Consider the following 26,807-nt stretch of genomic DNA (forward strand, 5'->3'; position numbering starts at 1 on the left):
CTTCCAGGGAAAGCATTTCCAAAAAGCAATAATATGCTTTAGGTCATTCATTTGAACAGAATAATCACAAGGATCACCTAAGTTTTAGGGTAAATGGTCTTTAAGGATTAAATTTGGTCATGAAAAAGCACCAATCAGGTTATTTCATATTATAGGGCTTTGATAAGTCTATAAAAGTATAATTTTGTTACAAATGTTTTTGTGCATGTATATATATATACACATATACATATATATGAAAACAACAATGTCATTTCATAACGATGAATAATATAGAATACCTACATCCATTTACCTCTTGTTTTCAAATTGCTTTTTTATGCTAGGGTTTATTAATGCCTTGTGTTTATTCTGTAGTCTATTGAGTTTCTTAATCTCAAAGAAAAAATAAGAAAGGAGATAGTAAAGTGTAAGTGGAGAAAATAATGAAATAGAAAACAAAGACATAGAAAGTATCATCCAAGTCAAAAGTTGTTTCTAAAAAAATTAGCAAACATACTTTACAATATTTCTTGATCTATCAGTTATTGAAAGTCACCTTAAAAATCTCCCACTTTGATGAATCAGTTTTTGCTTTATCTATTTTGAATCTATTCCGTAAGATGTTATGGAAAAACCCAAACGGACATTTTGGCCAACCCAGTGTATTACTAGGTACTTACAAGCTTAAGATTGTTTAACATTTTGATTAACTAAACCTTTAATAAATAGGTAGTGAGCCTTCTCATCACTAAGTAATATTTTTGTCTTAAAGTTTTTATCAAATATATCTATAGTAACTCTCAGTGTTTCTCCAGTTATCTTTTTCCATTCTTTTACTTTCAAACTTTTTTTTTTTTAAATCGTCCCAGTTTTAGGTGTATTTTTTGTAATCATACAGCTAGAATTTTAAAAAAATTATCCTGATTTTTTTTTTAAGTGGGAAGTTTGGGGCATTTACATTGATTGTAATTTCTCATATATTTCTACTCATTTTTGCCAAATTTTGGGACTTTTTATTTGTCTCAAGTATTGTTTCTTCTCCCTGTTGCACTTCTTCCCTTCTCTTGGATTTATTGAATTTTGCTCCCTCATTTCATTGTCTTCCTCTGTTAGATTTTAAGTTTTGTGTCCTAATTCTATTCTTGTAGTGATTACTTAAAAATGTAATATTCCAGTGTTTAAAGTTAACTTCACCCTCCTCCAAATCAATACAGGAACCTTGGAACGTTTTAATCCCAACCATTACTTCCTGACTTAAATGTTATTGTTGTTCATGGTTCAAATAAACATTACCGTCATGTTTTACACAATTAAGGTTTGTATAGATGTGCCTTAATATCTATTATTTTCTTTATTTACCATTTCTTCTTTCACCTTACTACAATCTTATTTATTTTCCTGAAGAACATCTTTCCCTTACTGAAGGTCTGTTAGTAGTAAACCTTTTTTCACTTGTGAGAAAATAATCTTTAGTACACCCTCTTTTTTAAAGGATACTTTTATTATATGTAGGTTTTTTTCTCTGCACAGTTGAAAGGCATCATTACTATTTTCTAGATGTCATTGTTCATCTAATTGTTACTCCTTTTTTTGAAAAATAATGTTTTAACATCTTTATTGGAGTATAATTGCTTTACAGTGGTGTGCTAATTTCTGCTGTATAACAAAGTGAATCAGCTATACATATACATACTCCTCTTTTGTTGTGTTTAAGATCTCTTTTCTTTGGTGTTCTGTAGTTTAATTATGGTGTCTCTAGATGTGGTTTTATTTTAATTACTTTGCTTGATATTCACTAAATTTTCAGAATTTAGGCGACTCGGGTTTTTAGTTAATTCTGGAAAAGTTGTTACCATTATCTCTTTAGTGCCGCTCTCTTTTTCTTACCATAATCTCCTTCCAGAGTCCGAGTTCACGTTGCATCTTCTCAGCACTCTCCATGTCAATTAATATCTGTTTCATGTCTTATTTTTATCTATTTGTGCTGCATCCTGAATAAATTTTTAAGAACTTTCAGTGCACTAATTATCTCTTAATTGGAACTGATTCTGTTTAACCTCTACATTGAGTTTCTAATTTCAATTATTATGTTTTTCATTTCTAGAAATCCTATTTGGTTCTATTTTTTAGATCTACCTGATCAATTTCTGATAGTCTCTTTCTTTGTTATATAATAAAGTCCTCCTCTATTTCTTTAAGCATATTTACTTTAAATTTTTAATCTGGTAATTCCAATAGTTGTAATGGGGCAGGTCTATTTCTGTATTGTTATGCTGGTTCCTATTCATGATGGTTTGTTTTCTTAATTTGTTTAACATTAAAAAAATGATTAGCTCATATTCCTTAGAACTTAATCTATGGAGATTTTTGAGATCATATTTTAAAGTTCATTCCTCCAGAGGATCTGTAATTGTTTATGTCTGGCACCTAGAGCAACTACTAATCTGAGACTACTTAAATTGTAGCCTCAGTGTTTTTTAATTCATAAGGATAATATGATTTCAGATATGCATGCATGTGGCCTTGTGGTCAGAAATTTGCAGGGGAGAATTTTTTTTCTTTTTTTAGTTTAAATTGTTGAGGAAATTTATTGAATTAAGTCTGTAATCAGAGTTCAAATATTTATGAAAACATGTTCTCTAAATGTGGTTTATTAAAATTGTGTTGTGTTTAATAAAGGTTGCATTCATTTCCATACAGGTGGTAAGAATTGTTCCTCTATAATCATAAAAGCCCTTCTTCTTTTTTTTTTTTAAACTGTATTTAACATTTACTGCTTAAAAATTATTTCCTATATGGCATTGCTTGATTTGTGGCTTTGCACATTCTTTAGTTCTGGGAGCTTTCAGAGAAATGAAGTATTAATATAACGCAAAAACTCAGCTGAGAGCTGGTACTATTTGTTTTCTGCCCTGTGTTTTCTTTTCTTTTTTATTTTATTATTTATTTATTTATTTTAACATCTTTATTGGAGTATAATTGCTTTACAATGGTGTGTTAGTTTCTGCCTTACAACAAAATGAATCAGTTATACATACACATATGTTACCATATCTCTTCCCTCTTGCATCTCCCTCCCTCCCACCCTCCCTATCCCACCCCTCTAGGCGGCCACAAAGCACTGAGCTGATCTCCCTATGCTATGCGGCTGCTTCCCACTAGCTATCGATTTTATGTTTGGTAGTGTATATATGTCCATGCCACTCTCTCACTTTGTCACAGCTTACCCTTCCCCCTCCCCATATCCTCAAGTCCATTCTCTAGTAGGTCTGTGTCTTCATTCTGCAGGGGAGAATTTATTTCTATTGATTTTGCTCTAACCAGATCAAAGCTCAGAGAGACACATATTCCTACTTCTTCTTTTTATGAGACAGAGTTCATCCACTGAGAGGCTTTCCCTTTGCTGGTCCTGAATTTATTCTAGGTCTCTGGTCCTACAGTCCATACTTATTGGGTTCTAGGCTTTTACTTTTGAATGCCATACAGGTGACCCATTAAAATCAGTACTCTGAAATCAGCCACTGAACCACCAGGATTGAGGGTACATGGAGGTAAACCAGCACCAGGGTATGTCCATCCAGATGACCTTCTGGCTGACAGCTGGGTCTGGCTTCTACAAATTCCCATAAGTTTCCTGTAAGATCAATTATACTTTTAAAAAAAAAGGACTTAAAAAAAAAACGTTTTATCCCATAATCTTAGCTGTGCTGTACTGTGAAAGGTTTCTCAGATTATATATCCTATGTCAAGTTTACAAACCAAAAAAAAAAAAAAAAAAAAATAGAAATCCTAATATGGTCATTCTAAAAAGTACTCATTGTCTGAATTCCAATAACATAAAATATACTGGAGGCCCACCTTGGCAAAATATGCTAAATAAAAAAATAGGGGCTCCCCTGGTGGTGCAGTGGTTGAGAGTCCGCCTGCCGATGCAGGGGACACGGGTTCGTGCCCCAGTCCGGGAAGATCCCACATGCCGGGGAGCGGCTAGGCCCGTGAGCCATGGCCACTGAGCCTGCGCGTCCGGAGCCTGTGCTCCGCAGCGGGAGAGGCCACAACAGTGAGAGGCCCGCATACCGCAAAAAAAAAAAAAAAAGAAAATAGAAGATAGAAGACTAATTTATTTATAGGATATAGAATTCTTGAAGTTAACCCATTCAGCTATATCAATAGTAAAACTACCTTCTCAGCCCCCAAAAAGGCTAGGAGGAGAGGCTCTGGTTAGGGTTCTGAATGCTAGGAATTTATTTAGAGGGAAATAGAGAGGTGCCCTTGTCCTGAAAAGCTCTGAGATAAGCCTGGCTCCTGTCTGTTTTTCCTTAGTCCCCAGGTATGGAAGGGTATACATGAATTTAACAACAATAAAAAATTAGGTTAATCTCTGTCTAGGAAAGAGATGAATCCATTGAGTCACATATATTCTGCAGTAAAAAGTTTTCATTAAAATTTCTAGTAATGTGGACATTGTTTATTTATGGCTCCTCATAAAAATATTCTTAGGGGTGTTTATTTATGGCTCCTCATAAAAATATTCTTAAGGGTTATGTTCAAAACTAGTTTGCTATTTACCTGAGTTTAGTTTTAAGACACTGAGCTGCAGAACCACCACGGGCAAATCTGATTCTGTGTCAGTCACAGACCTGGGTTTCTAGAGCACAAATCTACTCACAGAGGTACTGAAAAATCCTAGGAACAAGACAAGAGAGTTATCTTTGGGATAAAGCTTACATCTGTCTTGTGATTGTCTGGGTTTCTTTATCAGTCCTGTCAGTCTCTTCTAGTTGACCATGGTTAGGATAGAGTCCTCAATGAGGCTCAGTGCAGGGAATTTTCTCCATTTCCGGGCATAGTGGACTAAAAAAGACATCTGGTTTTACTTCATATGATTCTCCTTAAACTACTCGTGATCCTTCTTTTATAAGCAAATGTTAGGTAATAGGTATCATGAGAAAAAATATGCCAAAATTCACTTCTAATGTTAAAAAATAATACTAAAAATAAATTCTTATAAATAAGACGGTCAGCTGAATTGAATACAAACAAAAGGACATGAAAACTTTTTTTAAAAGTAGCTGTAGAAACACAGGTTCCAAAGATATCCTTCTACACACAGGTGAGCGGCTGAGCCCTAAAACAGGATGCTCTGACAAGAGAGGTGTGGAGAAGGACGTGAGGCAGAACATTCCAGGTGGAGAATGAGGGAAGGTAAGAGGACAGAAGAGTTGGCATCCTCCAGAGGAGGGTCAAAAATCCAAATCACCAAGTCCTAGGAGGTGTTGTTGATATTCAGTGGTGAAGATATCCTAGGGGTCTGAACAGAATCGACAGGGAAGAGTGATGGGGATCTGAATCGCTGTGGTTTTCAGGTTTAGGGGGTTATTTGAGTTGCAACATTGGGAAAGTTACTGTCGTAGGAATAGTAGTATCCACACCTTACAAAAGTGAGCATGAGAGAAGTCAACATCCACCCAACCCAGGACTGCAGCAAAAGGAGGTTTAACAGTGTGACCTCAAGAAGAGGTCAAACAAGTAAAGAGGAATAGGGAATGGCTTGATAGGCAGCTCTTAACCAAGAAATTTTCTTCCTGCCGAAGGCCAGTGTGGTCTATGTACCCACTGCCCCTTCACACTCACGCAATGTAAAACCATTCCTAAGCAGGCAGAGACCATTTTTTTCAGGGTTCATGGTGGATGCCAAAGGGACTTGGAAACTATAGTACCAAATTAAAAAGATCATTCTGTAGAACAATGGGACTATAAATGAGGAAGAAACTGATTAAAGTCTGAATACTGATTATTAAAAAAAGACTAAGAAGTATCTGCAATTTGTAACCAATTTCTCATAGATCAGTGAGGAGCTTAGAGGACAATAAAAAGCAGAGACTGGACGGGATCAGAACAGAGATCATTCCCTGACCAAGGTTCTGGCATTTTCCCTTTTAAACTCAAGAGGAAAATTCTTAAAGAATTTTAATCCATCCTTTTCATTCTGAGTTTTCACAATGAACCATACAACTATCCCATGCTCCATCTATAAGGGACACGGGAAGGCTTACCTGCTTTACTTTCTTAACCATTCCAGTAAGTTTTGATTTAATGGAAGAAATACAATGAAATAAAATTTGTCTAAGATAGTACAAGGATAGGGAGGCTTACTTAGAAAAGAGGAACTTCTGTCAGTTATATTTAACAGTATCTGATGTATAGCTTCCCATTTTTAGGGACCATGGAGAGATCAAAGAGAGTTTGAAGGTGTGCACTGAAAGCTATGATAAGCATAGAAAAAAGGACCTATGAAGACAGCTCTAAAAAGTGTGCAGTAGTCCTTACTCAAAGATGGAAAGGTTTGGTGATTTAATATGACTTAAGGTGACTTTGAGGGATACAAAAGATAATTAGAAAGAAGTGGGTTTATAAGACAGTGGCAGAAATTCTGGTCAGGTATCAGTAAAAATAACTTTTTAACAAGTTAAAAGTTATGGAAGTAGCTGCTTGGGAAAATTCTTTCCTACAATAAGGATATAGGAATATGTAAGAAAATAAATCACTTTTTCATTTGGCATTATGTAGGTGCTGTGAGCTTTGAGTGCAAAAAAAAAAGATCAACTGCAGATTAAAATTTTATAAAAAATGTAATACTTAGAAAGAGGGAAGTGATCACCCTCTTTCCACTCTGAACAGCAGAGCAGTGGGTTTTTCTCTCGCAAAGGAAAAGGAATAAACAGAAGGTGCTAAGAAATCAGTATGGAGAGGGTCTGGAGAGGTTTGCCTAGAGGAGAAAAATGTACATGAGGTGTGTTTCAAATATTTCAGTGAGAAGAATTTAATATTCCATGGGGCCTCCCAAAATAGACTTAGGATACTGGGTATCAGTGAAAAAGGAAACAGGTTTTGAGTCATTGTGAGGAAGAAATTTAATCGTCAGAGTTGACCAAAGATGGGATGCATTTCCCTGGAATATAATGAGTTCAAAATAAGTATACTCTGAGTCCCTGGTTTGGATATTGTAGAGGTAGAGATTATACAGTTGGAGTAGGTGACTCTTAAAGTCTCCATCAGTACTTTTTTGTTCTTTAAACAGTCTCACTATAAACAACAAAAAATTATTTTCCTTATTTGACTCTGTCTAAAATCAGATTAGCCAACTATGAACAATGTAGTGACTACAGATACTTTCTCAAGTTTGTTACAAAACAAGCCTTTTCTCCTACCCTTCGGGTATGACTTCTCACTTTCTGCCCCCAAATGCGGGTGTGAATACATTCTGAAAAATGGTAATTTTAAAAACTGCTGGCCGTATTAGTTGGTAATATACATGTGTATGACAAAGACAACGGTGATGTTTGTGAAGGTGAGGCTGCTTCATGTCACGAAACTGCAAAACATCTGAGTGATGACATGTGGAGTTACCAGAGTATCCTTGGCAGGAGGAAACCACATAAAACATTTTGCTTTCTTTTATAACCCAAATAATTAGCTTAATGTCATTGTGTTAACCGATTGGAAAATTTTGCTCTTTCTGACGGTTTTCTTCAAGTTAGAAAGAAATAGATTATTCCAAATTTGCATATTTAAAGTATTGAATTTCTTATATTTATTGCCAGTGAGGATTTGCCTTAACAGAGAAGCGTTGACAAGGATTCTTGTTATGACTTTTCACATCTCGAGTCTAAGAAAGAGATCAAGGAAAGTGGGCCATGTTGAGCTACTCAGTGGAGCTTGTCTCTCATTTCTAATTTGTCAATTTGAGTCTATAGGAAGTAAAAAATGAGAACATTTTTTCTGGCCATGCCACACAGCATGCAGGTTCTTACTTCCCCCACCAGGGGACTGAAGGATTGAACCCAGGCCCCAGCAGTGAAAGCGCTGAGTCCTAACCACTGGACCTCCAGGGAATTCTCAACAGTCATTATTTTTATAATAAAAACAAACTGTAAAAATTAAACACTTAAAGCTGGCATTGCCCATATCATATCCCAAAACACAACAAATACAATGAGGTAAGGGCAGAGCTGACTGTGATGGGAAGCAGAATTCCCATTTACGGGGCTCTGGTTCAAGTCTTGGCTCTGCTTCTTATTAGGTATATGCCTTTTATTTGCCTTCACTTAAAAAGATACTTTCATTATATATAGACTTGTAGGATGACAGGTTGTTGTTTTTTCCAGCACCTTAAAAAAGTTGTTCCATAGCCTTCCGGGCCCTATTGTTTCTAGCAAGTGGTGTTTTTCCCTCTTTGTAGTGTATCTTCTTTCTTTTGCTGCTTTCAAGATTTTCTCTTTGTCTTTAGTCTTTAGCAGTTTGACTATGATATAACCAGGTGTAGCCTTCTTTGCATTTATACTGCTTGGGATTTCCTGAGCTTCTTGGATCTATTTGATGTCCTTCAACAAATTTGAAAAGTTCTTAGCTAAGATTTCTTCAAATATTTATTCTTCCCCATTGTCTCTCACTTCTTCTGGAGTCCAATCACATGCATAATGGATCATTTCATTTTGTCCCAGGTAGTCTATTGTTTTTCTTTTTGTTTTTCACTCATTTTTTCCTGTCCCAACTGGATATTTTGTACTCACCTATCTTCAAGTGTACAGATTCTTTCCTCTGCTGAATCCTACATTCTTCATTTCTGATATTGTGTTTTTTATCTCTAGAATTCCTACTTGATTATTTTAAAAATAGTTTCCTGGGCTTCCCTGGTGGCACAGTGGTTGAGAGTCCACCTGCCGACGCAGGGGACACGGGTTCGTGCCCCGGTCCGGGAAGATCCCACGTGCCGTGGAGCAGCTGGGTCCATGAGCCATGGCCGCTAAGCCTGCGCATCCGGAGCCTGTGCTCCGCAACGGGAGAGGCCACAACAGTGAGAGGCCCGCGTACCGCAAAAAAAAAAAAAAAAAAAAAAGTTTCCTGGTCTCCAATGAAATTCCCCATATCTTCAACCTCTTCCACTAGAACTTATGATTTTTATCATAGTTATTATTAAGTTCTTGTCTGATAATTCCAATATCTATGACATCACTGGGTCTGTTTCTATTGATCATTTTCTCTCTTGACCATGTGTCACATTTTTCTTGCTTCTTCACATGTCTAGTAATTTTTTATTGTATCTGGACATTTTGTATAAAATAACAGTAGAGGCTGAACTAAATAATATTTACTTTCCAAAACAGGATGCCCTTTTTGTGTCAGGCTGCTTGGTTTTTGGGACTGAGTCAATCTGATCAGTGGGGCTGCACTTTCTTGTACCTTTAGTTTGACTTAGTTCACTGCTGACTTCAAATATTTGCAAGCAGGATCCGTACTACCTTTTTTCGAGACTTGAGGTTTGAGCACTGTTGAAGTTTTAGAGCTCTCTTTGCACTTTCCAACAAAGCAACCAACTGTCTGAACCACTAAAAAATATATCTTTGCATTATAGCTCAGCTGACTACTGTTTGGGTTGCTGGGGAATTCTCTTTGCTCTCCAGTCATGTGACAGGCTTTCTGCACCATAGAAATCTCTCTCTGTCTGGAATGTCTCTGAAACATTTCCCTCAGCAATCCTGCCATGCCACCAACCCTTGGAAGGTGAAAGTCTATCGTGCCTCAAGTTCATTTCTCTCAGATCTCCTGAACTGTTCCCTCCACCTTCAAAGGAAGACTGTCATGTACCTGGGGAGACTCCACCCAACTCAGGTGGAACCTCTTTTAGCTCTCCTGCTCCACACCTCAGGCTTTGGTATCCTACACGCCCAGCACTAGACACAGATCCATGAAATATAGTTTGCAGGTATACGTAGACCTGCTCTGTGGCTGGGGTCCTTTAGAATTAAAATCTGCCATATCAGCTCACGTGTGGCCAGTAAAACCTAAAGTTCTGGCTGCCTTTTTTTTTTTTTTTTTTTTTAACCTCTCTGTAGATTCCTTCTCTTGTCACTCTGCCATGAATGAGAGAAGCTGTGAATCTTTTCTGCCTTACAAAGGGAATTTTCTGTAGTTTTATACATTTAGGTCTCTTTCCTTCCTTAGCTTTCTGGTAGGTTCATAAAAACAATGATTTTATATGTTTTCTGTTGGTAGAGTGAGACTGATGGTCTTTTGTGATTTACTGTATGCTAAATAGAAGCGGCTCTACACTTTTTGATAAGTCAGTATCTCAAAGCTTCAGTTTCCGTATCTATAAAATGACCTAAATGATGGTTATAAGGCTTATAGATGATGTAGTTGTGTTGTACATTCTCATTTCCTTTATCTTTCTCCTTTGGGGGGTACTTGAAATGGTGCACAGCGTGGTCATAAAATCAAACAAACTCACTATGCACTATTTCTTTCTTTCTCCCTCATTTAAGTGTGTTCTTCTCTGTCAATAATTATCCAAGTTGAATGGACTGGCTTTTCACCTGTTGCTTCAGAAAAATCTTACTCATCCTGGAATATACTACTTTTATTCAGAGCCAGAAGTAAATTAAAGGCCAACCCTAGAAAAGTCACATACAATTGAATACTGTCTCTCAAATATCAACTAGACTGGCATTTTAATGAAACCACCTTGGAGCACATAAAATGATCAATATATATTAGTAAACAACTTTTATTTAATAGTCATCCTCATTTTTTTAGGGAGGAGATTTGAGTCACAGAGATATTAAGTTGACCTGCTTAAGGAAGGAACGTAACCATGGTAGAAACCATCCTTGAATGTAATTTGACTGTTCTGAATCCCACAGCAGTCATCTAAACCATGCTGCTAATTTATACCAATTTGGGATTCCTGGAACCTACTTCCATGCCACTTTCATTATTTTTTACAGAAGAGATAAAAAAACATATATACTAAACTGACTTCATTCTTTTTGTATTAAACATTAATACAAATGCCACAAGAGTGAAGAAAACCATATGTAAATGACACTGAGCTATAGAAAAAGACAGGATCTATTTGGCTGATGGGCATATTCCTGCACTGATATTGGCTAAAATGATCTCTATTTCTCTCTCCGATCCATTCTTCTCGGACATATTAACACCAGTAAACCTCCCCTGGAATCCAAAATCCAAATGCTGGAAAATGCCCCTGGGTTCCCCCTCATATTCTGCTTTCTAAGCAAAAATAATCTTTTCTTTTGAATGGATAATTCTGGTTATACCACAGCTAAACTGACTCAAGTACTTTAGTTTACATGATGCCCTAAAGGATTATTACTGATGTCATTTATGTGATCACAAGCTGTGTTTACAGCCATAAAGAAAGCTAGGCTTGGGTAGTATTAATAGCCTTACTAATTACACTACTATAAAAGGTTTATGGATGATATAAATTTCCACATTATTACTCCAATATTTTGGCGGTGGCGTTCTTCCAGAGGAAGGTATCACAGGGCCCATTTGTTTTCCCTTCTTTGCACTAATTCATGAGGAGATGAAAACAAGAGACTGAGTTAAAGAAAGAAGGAAAGGAGTCCGCTGGGACTTCTTCTTACACTGCAGAGGGATCATTATAATTTCATGTTTTTATTTTAGGGTTTAAAAGTTATTTCATCTTGCCCATAAACATGTGAAAGAATGCTCATTTCACTGGTAATTAAGGAAATGAAATTTAAAACAATAAGTATTTTTCACCTTTCAGATTGAAAAAAAGTTACTGATAATATCAAATGTCAATAAGTAAGTGGGAAAACAGATACTCTCAAATACTGTTAGTATGCTTTTGAACTGGTAATACCTTTGGAAAGGACAGATTCGGTGATATTTATCAATGTTTAAAATGCCTCTTGACTCAGCATTTAAATTTTTAGAAATCTAAACTATGAGATACTCTCATGTATTTAAGGATATATCTACAAGGTTGTTTCTCATAAATGGATGGAAATGCAAAATGGCAACAATCTGTATGACCAGTAATTGTGAGTTTATCAATACTACTGTAGCAATTAAAAATGATTAGGTAAATATATATGTACTGAGATGGAAAAATTTCCAGTATATATTAAGTGGAAAAAGCAAGTTTCAGAATATGTATAGCTCCTAGCATTTACATGAAAAACACATTATAACCATGTACATGATGCATATGCATAAAAAATTCTGTGAATGGTGAATAACAAAATTTCAACAAAGATTTCCTTTGAAGAAGAGAGTGGCATTTATGCCATAGGTGAGAAGCACTATCTCTTTTCTTTTTTGCGGTACGCGGGCCTCTCACTGTTGCGGTCTCTCCCGTTGTGGAGCACAGGCTCCGGACGCGCAGGCTCAGCGGCCATGGCTCACGGGCCCAGCCGCTCCACGGCATGTGGGATCTTCCCGGACCGGGGCACGAACCCGTGTCCCCTGCATCGGCAGGCGGACTCTCAACCACTGCGCCACCAGGGAAGCCCTAAAGTGAATTGATTTTAATTGGAAGTTCTATATTAAGAGATGGACTGATTTTTTCTTTTTCTTTTTCTTCTGCGCCACATGGCTTGCGGGATCTGGGATCTTAGTTCCCAGCCAGGGATAGAACCCGGTCCACAGCAGTGAAAGTGCCAAGTCCTAACCACTGGACCGCCAGGGAATTCCAGAACTGAATTCTTTGAGTTTAGCGATAATGCTGTGTACAGAGCACAGTATGAACCAAAGTTACATCTTCTGAAACTAGTACCTAAAATATTAAGTTAATTTTTTTACGTTAGGATCAACGTCTCCTGCTCTAAAACCCAAGGCAACTTGGCTTGCACTTCAGAAGACACCCTACTCAGAAAACAAAAATTAGTTATTATATCTCTGGTCTCCTTTCCTCAAGTAGATAGGCATATTAGAAAGCAGAAATAGCAACATTCTAGTATCTTGATTTTGAGTCTCTTTGAATCCTTGTTAAAAGACCGTATTTCGGTTTACAAAATGAAGCTAGAAAGTAGATGTTGATTTTCATTGACATGGAAAATAGTCACCTTTTATTAACCAATTCCTCTCCCAACTGTTTTTAAAAATCCTGGTTTCAATAAAAGTCACAAATAAACAAGGATTTACATGATCATCCAAAGCCTGGTTGACTGCTGCACTTCAGCTTAGCATAAATAAAATTTTAAAAGGGGGATTACAGTGCTGAAGATGTGGCTGTGGCGGATGTCAGAGACAGAGAGCTGTTCAGGGGTGGTAGCAGCGGTCCAGGTGAGAAGGAATGCTAGGCAGTGCTAGGGTTGATGGGGATGGAGAGAGGACATCTGAAGGGGTCTCATCAGGTGCTGGTACCCAGTGGGCTCAATAAATATTTGTGAAATTTAACTGAAGACAACTTTGTACCATCAATATATTCCACAATCAAATGAAACTTCAACCCCAGAGATGATGGGACTTTTCTAAGTTAGTTGCTGGCTGTGTTTAAACTTTAACCTTGGGAGCTGCATCGATACACAGGGGGATACCTGTGGCTAGAGATACGCTTGCTAAGGGGAGATACTCTTTTCTGGTTTTCAGGTGAAGCCATGAATAAATAGATTAGATCAGGGATTTTGGTACAAGATTAAGAGGATGCAATCATGGTTTCTTCAAGGGAATTTTAGTCATTGCTGTACTTAGTTGGATATTTATCTGTGCTGCTTTCTAGAAATGAATTGGAACTACTGGAAATTGTACCTATTGTAACCCTAGTTTACTCCTCTAGAATACTACGAAATGGAAACCTAACACCTTGAAAGAGATGTGATGAATACGTGCTGAATGGTGCATGCTAAGAAAATAAGATGAGCTAGTTGGTTGAAAGCAAGCGGTTGATATTTTGTCCTTCCTTCCCATCCCTCCACATACGCTAAAGGTCCCAGTGAGTGGTTGGCAGCCTTTTCCTTTTGTCAGGTACTAGAATAAAGGCTGTGAACTCTGATATCCTCCACTGTATTATTACTTTTCATTTTATAACATTAAATTATTGTGGTTTCTATTTTATCGTTGTTAGAAACTTAGGAAGAGCTTAAATTCATGTAACAGTAAGTGCTAAAGGTACATTCCTAAATCACCAGAAAGGTAAAGACTTCTCAAAAGGATAAAGCCAGAAAAGTAAAGGGCTATTTTCCACTACATAAAGGGGTCACTTAAGTCAGGCAAAAAGACCTAAATCTGTGATCCATATATAAACTGCTTGTAAGAGGAGAAGAGACTTTTGAGGGTCTTGGGAGCCACTAATAATCATGAAAATACCAACTGCTCTAGCTCATAGACGCCTAGCAGCCAAGAGGTTGCCACAGCCAAGTCTAAATAAAGGAGGTGGGTGATGTCAGTGCTGTGTTCTCCCAGGAGACAGCAATGGGGGTGGGGGGCTGCAGGGACTGGGGGAACAGCTGCCACTCTTCCGAATGCAAAGTCAGGGTCCTGGAGCAAGGGGTGTGCACCGTCAAAGAAAGGCCAAGAGGAAGGCCGTGAAACAGCAATGGATTGATTCTAACGACTGAATCCTTCTGTTGTGAATAATTGGGAAAGGGTGGCTGAATGGAGCAAAGACTGATCAAATGGATAGCAGAGAAGTAAATTCCTTTGCAATGGAGATTTGGTGGAGATAAGGGAAAGCTGGTGGGGGTGGAGCTCAGATCTGTACTCTTGCAATGACAGGGACTGTTTACTCTCCTCCTCTTGTCTGTGAGCTTAGAAGGGGTGTCAGAAGGGAGATGATCTTCACTCAGTTAGGTATCCTTCACACCTGGTAGTACACTGCCTAACAGAACAAGGCCCTCAAGAAGTGTTTGCCGACTTAATGAATGAAATAATGTATGAAAGAACACATAAAGGAGGAATGAGCAACTGAGGAAAGTAAGATAAATTTAGATAAGAGAAAGCTGAATAGATGTAATCAGGTTAGAGTGTTCTAGAAGGTTCTGTATGAAGTAATCATGGGCAGACCTAAAGCTATAAACCTCTGTAGGCTAGGGAGAATTTGAATCCTTGGCTTGTACACCAGGTTGATTTGATTCCTTCAGTTAAGAGACACTGAGTATAGAAACACACTTATCAATGACTTTCCTGTCAGATATCTAAATTAGTCAACGTAACTGATGCCAAAACAAGAGAAATCAGGGATTGAGATCTATTATGTTTCCATATAGTAAACAACTTACAATTTTTAACAGGGCAGAGACTTCTACATTTATGCCACTCACATAAGCTCTGCCCACACGTCGCTCTGTGAAAAAGAAGTTACCAAGTTCCTTAACTTTATTTATAGAAGTTGAGTTCTTTGCTTGCTCCTGAGTGATCTTAGTTTCTTTTAGTCTGACAAAAGTGTAAAATCAATAGCTTGCTTAAAGCTGTGCTATAATGGTCCTGAGTTTAACACAGCACAGCTGGAAATTTCGACCTCCGCGAATGACATTCACTAAGCCAAAAGTTGAATTGTGCTTGTAGGTATAGAACCAGCTGCTTTGAACTTGGTGAGGCCCTAGTAGTCCATCGAGTTTGTCCGCAGCGTGTTCTTCTTGCTGAAAGATGGCTGAACGATGGCTCCGCGATCTGTGACAGCCTCTCCCCTTCTTAGCTAGAGAATGACGCACTGGCTGCCTACACTTCCCTGGCTGTGTAGCCCCCAGTGCTTTGTGCTCTCTCTGAGTATTTCGCAGCTCTTTTTCATCTTGGACCAGTTTTATTTTTTCCTATTGTCACCCTGATTTTATTTTTCAACTTTAAAATAGACATAATATTCTTACCCTGTCAAAAAATGGGAGCGAGATTCCCTCCTTCCCCTTCTGATTTCTTGTAGTTTGGACCATTTGAGTGAAGTTATGCTTGAAAGTTGAAGGGGGGCGCTGGCTCCTTCTGAACAGATTCTGGGTGCCCACGGTCTCCCACCACGTAGCTTCCTCAGGCAGGAGGGAGCCCCACTCTACATGCTGCGGGGGAAGGACTTAGGCTCAGGCATTTCAGAATTAGTCCTGCTCTAGTATAATAATTATATCAATGAATTCCCTCATTCACAATGGACACCGTAGGTAAGAAAGCATCTAAAATGTCTCTCCTTTTTGCTCCCTCTGTAAATCAGACCAGTGCCTACTCTGACATCCAGTGACAAGTTAAGGAGAACATAAGTGCTGGGATATGGCTAATGAATTTCAGGGTCCGCATGATAGAATTGATTCAAATTAAGGGGTACATGTGTAAAATCCAACTTTCTGGGGAGGAAAATCAATCATTTATTAAGCAAATCTAATTCCAATGATGGCAGATTATATTCATTGAATGCTTTTTATATGTCTGACACTGTGCTAGGAGTTTTCCACATATATTACCTCACTTGGTCCATGTGAAAGCTGTAAGGCAGTTACTATTATTACTCTGACTTGTGAAAGTTAACCCAGGATGTTAACCCAGGATGACTCAGGCAAGTTAACCCAGGATGACTCAATGGCTCTTGAATTTCTATTGAACTGAGAAACAGAAAATGTCTAGATCCTAATTGTTTAATTTAGTGAACATAATAATTCCCAAATATGATTTTTAAGGGTAGACATTTTCTTAGACATGACTAATTAGGCAGTTAAAGGTAAAATAAAGTAATATTCATGTTCTTTCATACAAAGACATATCAAATAGTAAAAAATTGTCACAAACAAATTTTGATCATATTTTCTTTTATCTGGAAGTAATTTCTTTTATATTTTTTCCTCATATAGGTCACTGAAGGGGCCCAGTCACTCCAACTTGTAGTCAGAACCCACCATTTGCAGGAATCACATTTAAATTTGGTAAGTTACACATTCTTCTTCCTGGTCCTCAAAAACTCAGAAATGGAAACGAATGAAACCAGACAGTCAAAAAAATGGATGGACAGGGAACTCTGATCTAAAGATAATCACAATGCAATTCTCATCCTGTGAAGAAAAAATAACTTTGCTTCATTGTTTTATTCCCCCCGCCTCCCGCCCTGCAAATCTTATGCAGCAGACTACAATAGTGTCTGCAAGATGGCTAACTGCTGAGTCTTTGATTTAATGAAAACTTAGGGAAAGCAATTCAATTCACTGCAGGGACTGCTTTGTTCTTCCATTATGATTCTTTTTTAATGAGAAAGATGATTGTAAGGATAAACTCTATTCCTCTGAATTTTTACACTAATTACATACAAAGCACTATTTTGGCAGAAGGGGACTTATCTCCTTCAGGCAATATAGTTATCATCTTGTAACCACCCTTCAATCTCCCACAAGAATGCTGGAGCTTCGTGCCAAGAATGAGTATTGCTCTATGCCAGCTCTCAGCATGGATAGATGAATGCTTAAAGATTTCCAGAATTAACAGTCAACATAGACTCCAGATAAAACAGGAAGACAATCCCTCCCTCCATGTTTATATGCTGTTTGGAATAGAAGAATCAGAAGGGCATCCATTAATCAAGTATTTGGCATGGGGAATGAGGGAGGGCCTGATGTATAGTGTGTGTGTGTGTGTGTGTGTGTGTGTGTGTGTGTGTGTGTGTGTACGTTTATGTAAGGATTCATTAAAAGAAAATGGTGTTGCATATTCATGTCATTTTCCTTCAATCTAAAAGTCATTTATTGTGCTAACTGATATTGAAAGTTCTGCCTACGGATTCACTCTATTTGAGATTCAGTCACTTTAGCACAAACAGTACATGCACTATTAGGTACTGTAAATTTGGTTAAGACTATGGGAGACTTGACTTGGGGCAGATTCACCCTGTAAGCACTGCATATGTATGAAATTTATGTACTTTTACATTATTTAATAGATTGTGAGCTTGATAAATAATAATTCATGTCCCAGGAGCAAGTTCTTTAGAGTAGGTACATTTTCTGGGGTTGGAGGAAACTATACTCATTCTTGCAGCCTGAAAGCATGCCACAATGAAGTAGGAAGTTCTAATGGCATTTCCTAATACCCATAAGTGACTGAGGGAATAGCTACACATTGGAAACTCTGAGCCCAGTGATAACATTATTTCATCATGGCAGCCGTGGAGTGAGAGTAGACAGTCAGTTCTCTTGCTTTTTTTTTCCCTTTGGTCAAGTGTATTAAAGCATAATTTATATGTAATAAAAGGCACCCCTTTTAAGTGTACAGTTTGAAGAATTTTGACAAATGTATATGGTCATGTAACCTCTTCAGTAATCAAGGTATACAGAACATTTCCATTACCCCAAAAGTTCCCTTGTGTCCCTTTGCAGTCAACACCCCACTTCCCACTCTACCAACCATTGATCTATTTCCTGACCTTATAGTTTTGCCTTTTCCAGAATATCACATTACTTTGCATTATGTAATTATGTACATTGTATATAAGCTTTCGTGTCTGGCTTCTTGCACATAGCATAATGCTTTTGAGATTAATCCATATCATTGCATGTATCAGTAGCGTTTTCCTTTTATGGCTGAGTCATACTCCATTGTGTGCATTTACCACAACTGTTTTTCTCCTTTCACAAACTGATGAGCTTTTGGGTTGGTTACAGTTTGGGCTTATGAATGTGAATAAAACTGCAATGGACATTTGCGTATAGTTCTTTGCGTGGATATGATGTTTTCATTTCTCTTCGAAGAATGTGATTGATGGGTTACACGGTAAGTGGATGTTTAACTTTATAAGAAACTGCCAAACCGTTTTCCAAAGTGTCCGTATCGCTTTGCATTCCCAGCAGCAGTATATGAGAGTTCCAGTTGCTCCATATACTGGCAGGCAGTTTTGCTAGAAATGGATTTTAATTTTCCCCTTTGATGTTCTCTAACAATTTCCCAGCATGGTTTGTGTAAAAATCCCTTCACCCCCACCCGCTGCCCCACCTTCTCTTCTCCCTTCCCCAACATAAGCATAACTCCCATGGAGTGTCCACCAAGGTTCATTTCAGAAATCACTGAGGTACAGCCTTTCTATACTATGGGGGATAAAACTCTCCAATCATACATATGAAGTAAAAATAAATGCAACATGACAAGGAACAGGAATGGAGGTTTGCCAAGTAATTTCCCATAAGGGAGATGTTTTATTAGGCTCCAGTGACTATTACCTCACCAGATGTAGGTAAGTGACAGTAATATCTCCCCCACGACTCTCAAGGGAGTTACAATTCAGTATTTACATTTGTCAAGTCCTTCCTTATCCAACCATCTAAGAATCCCTTCTCAGTGATTTATTCAAGGTTATCCAGAGAACTGGAAACTGAACTAGCTGTGTATGAGCAGAACTCAGGCTTCAACATACAAGATGGCCAAAAAGCACATGAAAAGATGCTCAACATCACTAATTATTAGAGAAGTGCAAATCAAAACTACAATGAGGTATCACCGCACACCGTTCAGAATGGCCATGATCAAAAAACATACAAACAATAAATGCTGGAGAGGGTGTGGAGAAAAGGGAACCCTCCTACACTGTTGGTGGGAATGTAAATTGGTACAACCACTATGGAGAATAGTATGCAGGTTCTTTAGAAAACGAAAAATAGATCTACCATATCATCTGGCAATCCCACTCCTGGGCATATACCTGCAGAAAACCGTAATTCGAAAAGATACATGCACCTTAACGTTCGTTGCAGCACTATTTACAATAGCCAAGACACAGAAGCAACCAAAGCGCCCATCGACAGATGAATGGTTAAAGACGATGTTGTACGTATATACAACATCACTGGAATAATGGAATATGGAATAGTACTCAACCATAAAAGAATGAAATCATGACATTTGCAGCAACATGGATGGACTTAGAGATGATCATATGAAGTGAAGTAAGTCAGACAGAGAAAGACAAATATCATATGATATCACTTACATGTGGAATCTAAAGAAGAATGATACAAATGGACTTATTTACAAAACAGAAACAGACTCACAGACTTTGAAAACAAACTTATGGTTACCAAAATGGAAACATTGGGGGGAGGGATAAATTAGGAGTTTGGGATTAACAAATACACACTACTATATAGGAAATAGATAATCAACAAGGACCTACTGTATAGCACAGGAAACTATACTCAATATTCTGTAATAACAAATATGCGAAAAGATTCTGAAAAAGAATGGATACATGTATATGTATAAATGAATCACTTTGCTGTACACCTGAAACTAACACAAAATTGTAAATCAACTGTACTCTAATATAAAATAAAATTAAAAAACAAAACAAAACTGAGGCTTCTGCTCTGAGAAAATCCTGGATCCTGCTTTAACTCTTTTTACTGCTCTGGCCTGTGTTTTTGACTTCCTATGGTAAGCATCAAAGAAAATTCCAACAAAGGCAAGGGGCAAAGATTCACAGAGGCAGAGCCATACAAACAGAACTGGGGAGGTGAGATCTTCAGGGGGTTCTAGGGTCTGACATACTGTGAAATGCCAGATACCTAAGTTTCCCAGACCTTGTGGTTTTCTGAGAGGTCTATATTATTTCGTATGAAGTCCTACGTTTCTTCTAATTACACAGATATTTTAAATCTTGCAGCATTGGTAACTGAGAATTTAGCCTATGTAATTGTAAGAAGTGTAAGAAGTATAGTGTTTCTGCAGAGAACAAATATGAAGCCTGCGTTACATTGGAAGAGGCAACAATTATCTTCTGATTAATGTCTCCCCAGCCACCACCAAAAGGAGCAATACTTTTTTGGTACAAATTCTGAGAAGAACATTCTTGTGGAGACTAGACTACTGGGCCATGAGTTGCATCCAGCTATTGTGTGTAGACAAGGCTGTCATCTTTATATATTTCTCTCACCAATCCTGCCCTGCTTGAGTGCTCTGGGTGAACAAAGAAGATAGTGGGTAAAAGGGATCAGGAGAGGGTGAGTGCTTGATATTCCTGAGCTGACTTAATGCTTTCAGCCTCTCCACAGAGAACTGAAATTTGAACCTAGACCTCTCGGATTTCTGTCTTCTGGAATTTAATGTTCAAATCGAGAATATTTCTCTTGAACAGTAAGGCAGGAATTTACTTTTCAGTATACAGGCACTTCTGATTCTATCCGTGCGTTCATTACTGATACCCATTCTTTCCCCACCATCACGACTTGAGGAAGAAAACAAGGAACGAAAGTGTTTTCTTTTCACTCTCAGCATCCTGCTTTTGCTCCACAATCCTTACCTCCCCCATCGCTGAGCAACTTGTTGATAAGGAAAACAAAAAGAAATTGGAGAGGCAAGAACTGAGAAAAACTGGCAGAAGAAAAGGAAGAAGAAATTATTGACTATTTAAAAATTGTGTGGTTTATATATATTCAGAAGTTAAAAACTGCCAAAAAAAGAACCACGGATATCTATTATTTAAGAACTGCTGAATGTAGTTCTGGGAAGCAGCGGGATTCTTGTAATAATTGATAAAAGAAGCTTATGGGCAAAAAGTTTGATGACATAATTTTTCTTGAAAAGAAATATATCCTATTTCACCTTTGTTTTAAAAGCCTGTCACAGTTCTTGTTTCTACATCCAAATGCAAGAACTGAGTGGTCTTTAGTTGTTCACAGTCTTTGCTTTTTGTGTTTCTCTGCTTCCTGATTTCAGTTAGTATTACATGGAATTTTAAGAAAAAAGTAGGCATGAGGAAGAGGCTTCCCAGGCAAATCCGTAAGTTTTGGGAAGCTTCACTATACTTTCTTAGTCATATACCTGTGAGATAATAGAAATATATATGTATCGTTCTCTGCCCCCAGTTCCTGGCTCAGAGCTCCTAAAACACTTGTAATTTCCTAAGTGAGAAGAACGCTAGGAGCATATTTGGTTCTAATATTTGGTCTTTGACCCTAGTTCCTGACACAGAGCTCCTAAATCACTTACAATTTCCAGAGAGACAGGAATTTCTTTTGTTTCTAATGAGGTGACTCTTGGTGTGCTCCTGGATGGGGCTGGTCACCAGAAACACCAAGCTATGATTAGAAGCCCGGAACTTTCAGCCCCGCCTTCCCATTTTACAGAGAGAGGAGAGGGGCTGGAAATGAAGCTAATGATCATGCCTACCTAATGAAGCCTCCGTAAAAATTCCAAAAGCATGAGGTTTGGAGAGCTCTAGGGTTCGTGAACACGTGACATGGAGATGCTAAGAGTGCTGTGCCCAGAGAGGGCCTGGGGGCTCCACGACCCTTTCCACACACCTTGCCCTACTCACCTCTTCCATCTGAGCATACATCTATATCCTTTATCACATCCTTTTGTAATAAACTGGTAAACAGTAAGTAAACTGCTTTCCTGAGTCCTGTGAGACGCTCGAGCAAATTAACCAAACCCAAGGAGGGTTCGTGGGAACCTCTGATCTATAGCAGGTAGGTCAGAAGCACAGGTAATAACTTCTATCCATCTCCAGATAGAACTGTCAGAACTGAGTTATATTGTAAGACACCCAGCTGGTGTCACAGAATTGCATGGTGTGGGAAAAACGCCACACATCTGGTGTCAGAAGTATTGTGGTGTGGTGGTAGAGTAAGAGTAAAGGAGAAACACAAGAGGAGGACTACGTTTTTCTTTACAATTCCTGAAACCCTACTTTGTACATATAGCGTGAGTTTGGATTTCAGGCATTATTTCAATGGGTATGTGTATGTGTGTGTGTGTGTGTGTGTATATATTTTCCCCCCACCCCCGGCTGTGTTGGGTCTTCGTTGCTGCACGCGGGCTTTCTCTAGTTGCAGCAAGCGGGGGCTACTCTTCGTTGTGGTGTGTCGGCTTCTCCTTGCGATGGCTTCTCTTGTTGCAGAGCATGGGTTCTAGGCACGCAGGCTTCAGTAGTTGTGGCACGCGGGCTCAGTAGTTGCGGTGCACGGGCTCTAGAGCGCAGGCTCAGTATTTGTGGCGCACGGGCTCAGTTGCTCCACGGCATGTGGGATATTCCTGGACCAGGGTTCAAACCCATGTCTCCTGCATTGGCAGGCGGATTCTTAACCACTTCACCACATTGTCTGAGTAATTTCCCCAAAGTGGTTACAACTAACCAAGTAACAGCTATCTAAATTTTATCTGAATTCTCAAATGTGATACATTGTCATTGGAACTACTTTTTGAAGTACATTTTTTTTTCTACAGAGTTGTATTAAAGAAGCTCTTTAGGAGAAACAGCAAGATTTTTAAAAATTTTAGAACCATCTGGAATAAAAAAACCTAGCTCCAATCACGAAGGGCTAGCCTTAAAAGTTGTTCTACAGTATACTTTTTTTTTTAAGGAGGATGGTCTTTGTAGGAATCAATTTTTGGTTTTCTACAAATTTTTGTAGGAACCAATTAATAATCAGGGACAAATTCAAAACTCCAGTTTGAACTGGCGTTACACTGAAACTTATACTGCATTCTGTTGCTTCAGAGTCTTTGATCATTGGTTCAGTGCAAATCTGGTGAGAATTCACTTTAACTCTGAAGTCAAATTTCCACAAGGCTTTTGTAATAACATCACGCTTAATGCTCTTGAAAGCCTTCTTGCATTTATCACAATATGTTTACATGTGACAATCATACATTTTATAATTAAAACGATAAAGAAAGATTGTTAATTCCTGAGTCTAACTTATTGCTATTGTGTGGCCTAAGGTGGTATCAAATGAATTTGGTGGCCTTGTGGGGCCAGTGACATCTGTGCTGGAAGAATTGGGAAGGCTGGCATCTTGCTCAATCCTGACCTGCAGCACTCCCGGCAGAGTACTTAGGAAGTACCTGGTAGGGAGGAGAAAATGTGGCCATGACAGCACTTTCCTCACACACATCACACTTTCCATCCTCTCCTCTTTGCTCTGTTCATTCCCTCTCAAATCTTGAGGTGCATGAGGAAGGAGATTATTATGTCTCTAAAACATGGCACGGAATCAGCCTATACAAAATTAATGTAATTACTATGTTGATTTCCAGATGTTAGCTTAATGCCAGCCTATTAAAACTTCTAAAGATGAAGCTTAAAACAAACAAACATTCTGAGTAAACATCCAAATAAAGACATGCCAGCATATTTAGTGATAATCTGAGGCAATGCAGAAATCTCTGGATAAGGCATTTTAGAAACTGGTTCTCTCCATCACCAACTGCAATGACAGTAAGAATTTTCTCAGGTCCTCTTCAGTTTTTTCCTTCCAAAGGGCCTCTGAATTCCTTGCTGTTTCTGGTCCTTGGCCTCTTTCCAGTCGTGCCTCTGCCCTGCCCACCCTCGCCATCCTCTCCCAGCACCGTTTACAGTCACATCCTCCTGACATCAGTGCTGCACTGCACTAGACTTTGCCCCCAGGGCTGGTTTCTTATCCAGGGTTTTGAAATTCAAGGGGAAAAGTCCTCCTTTTGCTCCAGCCTGTCTCCCTTCCCTCTTCCTTCCTCCCCAGACCGCACATGGGTGGGCACAGTGGGCCATGAAGGCACCCAGCCCTGGCCTGGGAGGGGCCCCTACTCTCCCTAGTTCTGTAGCCTGGAGCAGGTTCTTGATGCTGGGGGAGTCTCCGATCTCTCATTTATAAAATTTTGGATAATGATTCCTATTTCCTTGGACTGAAGGAATAAAAGAGGTAATTCACATATGTAGTAGCTGGCACATTATAAAGCCTCAACAGAAGGTATTATTATTAACCTTGGGTCTTTTTCTACATTTAGTTTTTTAAGCTTTTCTGTCTCTACCTGTAACTGTGCAATTATTCTCTGTTTCTTAGAATGGCTTGATTTTACTTTTTTCCCTGATGAGAGTTTTTGTTAAATCTCTGGGCTCCTGGAAAGTAAGACTGACAAGAACCCAAAGACTAGTTGTAATTCACCATCTTGTAGTCTAGACTGTTTGTTTCTAAAAATCTCTACAGAACGTAAATTCACCACTTTCGTGTGATTTTTTGGGTTATATTAGAGTGTTGCAAAATTGCTCTTCATTTAATCTTACTACCCTTAATTATAATCCTTGTACTGGGCTAAAATCATTCTATTCTTTAATAATTCTAAACTATTATTCAAGCTTTCATCAAGTGATTTTTAAGTCAAACTGCATAGCTCTCTCTTCTTGAATGACCAAACTATACATTCCTCATGTTAACAGTCTCTCATAAGTAAATTTCTAAGTATATGCCTCCCCAGTTTCCTCATTTTCTGGAGTTTTTTCCTGGATTGAGGCACCAATGGTGAAATTGTGGGTATAACTGTTTAGATAATGCATTTGTAGCATTCAAAATCATTAGCTTCCAAATCCTACTGAGGAAATATAGCTGAGACTCAATGTCTATAACTTTTGTAGCCTGAGGTTTTATTTGAAATTTTACTCTTAAATTAATTATGCCTACCGATGTTAAATTTTAAAAACAAACACCAATAACACCAATATTTGAGAAGTAAATGAAATCAGCTTTTCCAATACTTTAAACAAATCCCAAGTTAAACTAGAATTCAGTCCTAACTTGTTCATTTTTACTCTCCCTCTAAGATGAAATCTAGTCCTGGCCAAATCATTTTAATTAAGCAATATTACTCTGAAGGACAATCCAAATAAGGAAATGTAAAAATTCAATGCTGATATATGATTATTAGCAAAGTTTCTAAAAAGTATGACTCTTAGGATTGATGTATACAGCTATACACATATCTTTATTCATTATTATGGTATATAATTGTCTTCAAACCCGTTAATGGCTACTTTTCAGTGCATATTTTACAGTCGACAGCTGATACTGGGGGATTATTATTGGCTATTTCTGGGCCATAGGTATAATCATAAGTCTCTGAAGTATATCCTCCAGAGATATACCCCAAGGATTTCAACTGCAATTGCCCTTTAATAAGTTTTTCTTGCACTGACTCTTGGAGGACTTGTTTCATTTTTTTGGCTCTTTTAAGTTTAGAACATCTCACATAGCCATTTGTGGTAGCTTTCTTTTCCCCTTTGTTATTACTAGAGTTGTTTGTGTTTACTATTTTTATCTTTCTCGTGACACTTTCCCAAGAACATGTATTTGTAATCCCCTTGGATTTCTAAGGGCTAGCATTTATTAAGACAGCTTCATCAGGCCTCTTCCAGGTTCCAGCGAAGCAGTCTATTTAGATTTACTGAGAGGTACAAGGAATGCTAACAGGAATTCAAATATAAGCAATTGTACATTTCTGCCTATACATGCATTTCCTACTTCCTGCTGAATTCACACAATTTATGCTTCTTTGTGATTTACTCACTCACTTTGTTTGCTGTATTACTGCAAAATAGAAAAGTGAGATTTGGGGTTTTGAATTGTCTTATGACGCTGTAAGTGAAAAAAGTTAATCTGGTCATCGCTCATCACTCTTGCAGATGTTGCTAAAAGAGAAACAAAGCTATATTCTCGGGATTTTGCATGCTTACCTTGTCTGACAGCTAGTGTGGTGGTATAGACCAAGAAGAGGAGGATGTAATTGAGGAAACTCTGGAAGACTGGTGTATTGGCATGGAAATCTTCTGACAGGTACTTGCTGGTCAAGCTAATTCCACAAATAAGGAGGGATAACACCTGGCCTAGAGCCACAGAGATTAACATCTCCCTGAGAAATAAAGAGAAACATAGCAAAGATCAGCAGAAAGTCCATTAGAACAATCACTTAAAATTTACTGAGCACTTGTGCCATTCACTAGGCTAAGTGCAATAAACAGTATTTCTTTTAATCCATCACAGCAATGCTACCTTACTGGGGTTTTACAGAGGAAGAAACCAAAGTTTAGAGGGGTTAAGGAATTTTCTTACAGTCGCATAACTAGGAAGTGGCAAAGCTGAGATTTGAGACCAAATCTCTCCAAGTGATCCTGGCTTCTACCTACTGAGCCCTGGAGTTCTGGGTGGGGGGAATTAACATCATCCTGATGCCACCATGGCATGAACAAATGTTCAGAAACCTGAGAGAGAACCTGAACACTGACGAAGCAGGACCATATTCCAACCTTGTCCTCAGGTTCTTGTACCAAAAAACAGAGACTTTTT

The 26,807-nt window shown here is 38.2% G+C and overlaps 1 protein-coding gene across 1 annotated transcript in view; it reads right to left on the reverse strand.

Moving 5' to 3' along the window:
• The window catches only part of SLC35F1 (solute carrier family 35 member F1), a 412,454-nt gene that overhangs the window by 140,049 nt on the left and 245,598 nt on the right, over nucleotides 1-26,807 (reverse strand). Inside the window, exon 2 of the mRNA XM_065888978.1 lies at nucleotides 26,198-26,373. Within this exon, the coding sequence (XP_065745050.1) occupies nucleotides 26,198-26,373 (176 nt within the window). The remainder of the gene's footprint in view (nucleotides 1-26,197; nucleotides 26,374-26,807) is intronic.

The sequence above is a fragment of the Phocoena phocoena genome, chromosome 12 (genome assembly GCF_963924675.1).
Source record: "Phocoena phocoena chromosome 12, mPhoPho1.1, whole genome shotgun sequence".
Lineage (NCBI taxonomy): Eukaryota > Metazoa > Chordata > Mammalia > Artiodactyla > Phocoenidae > Phocoena > Phocoena phocoena.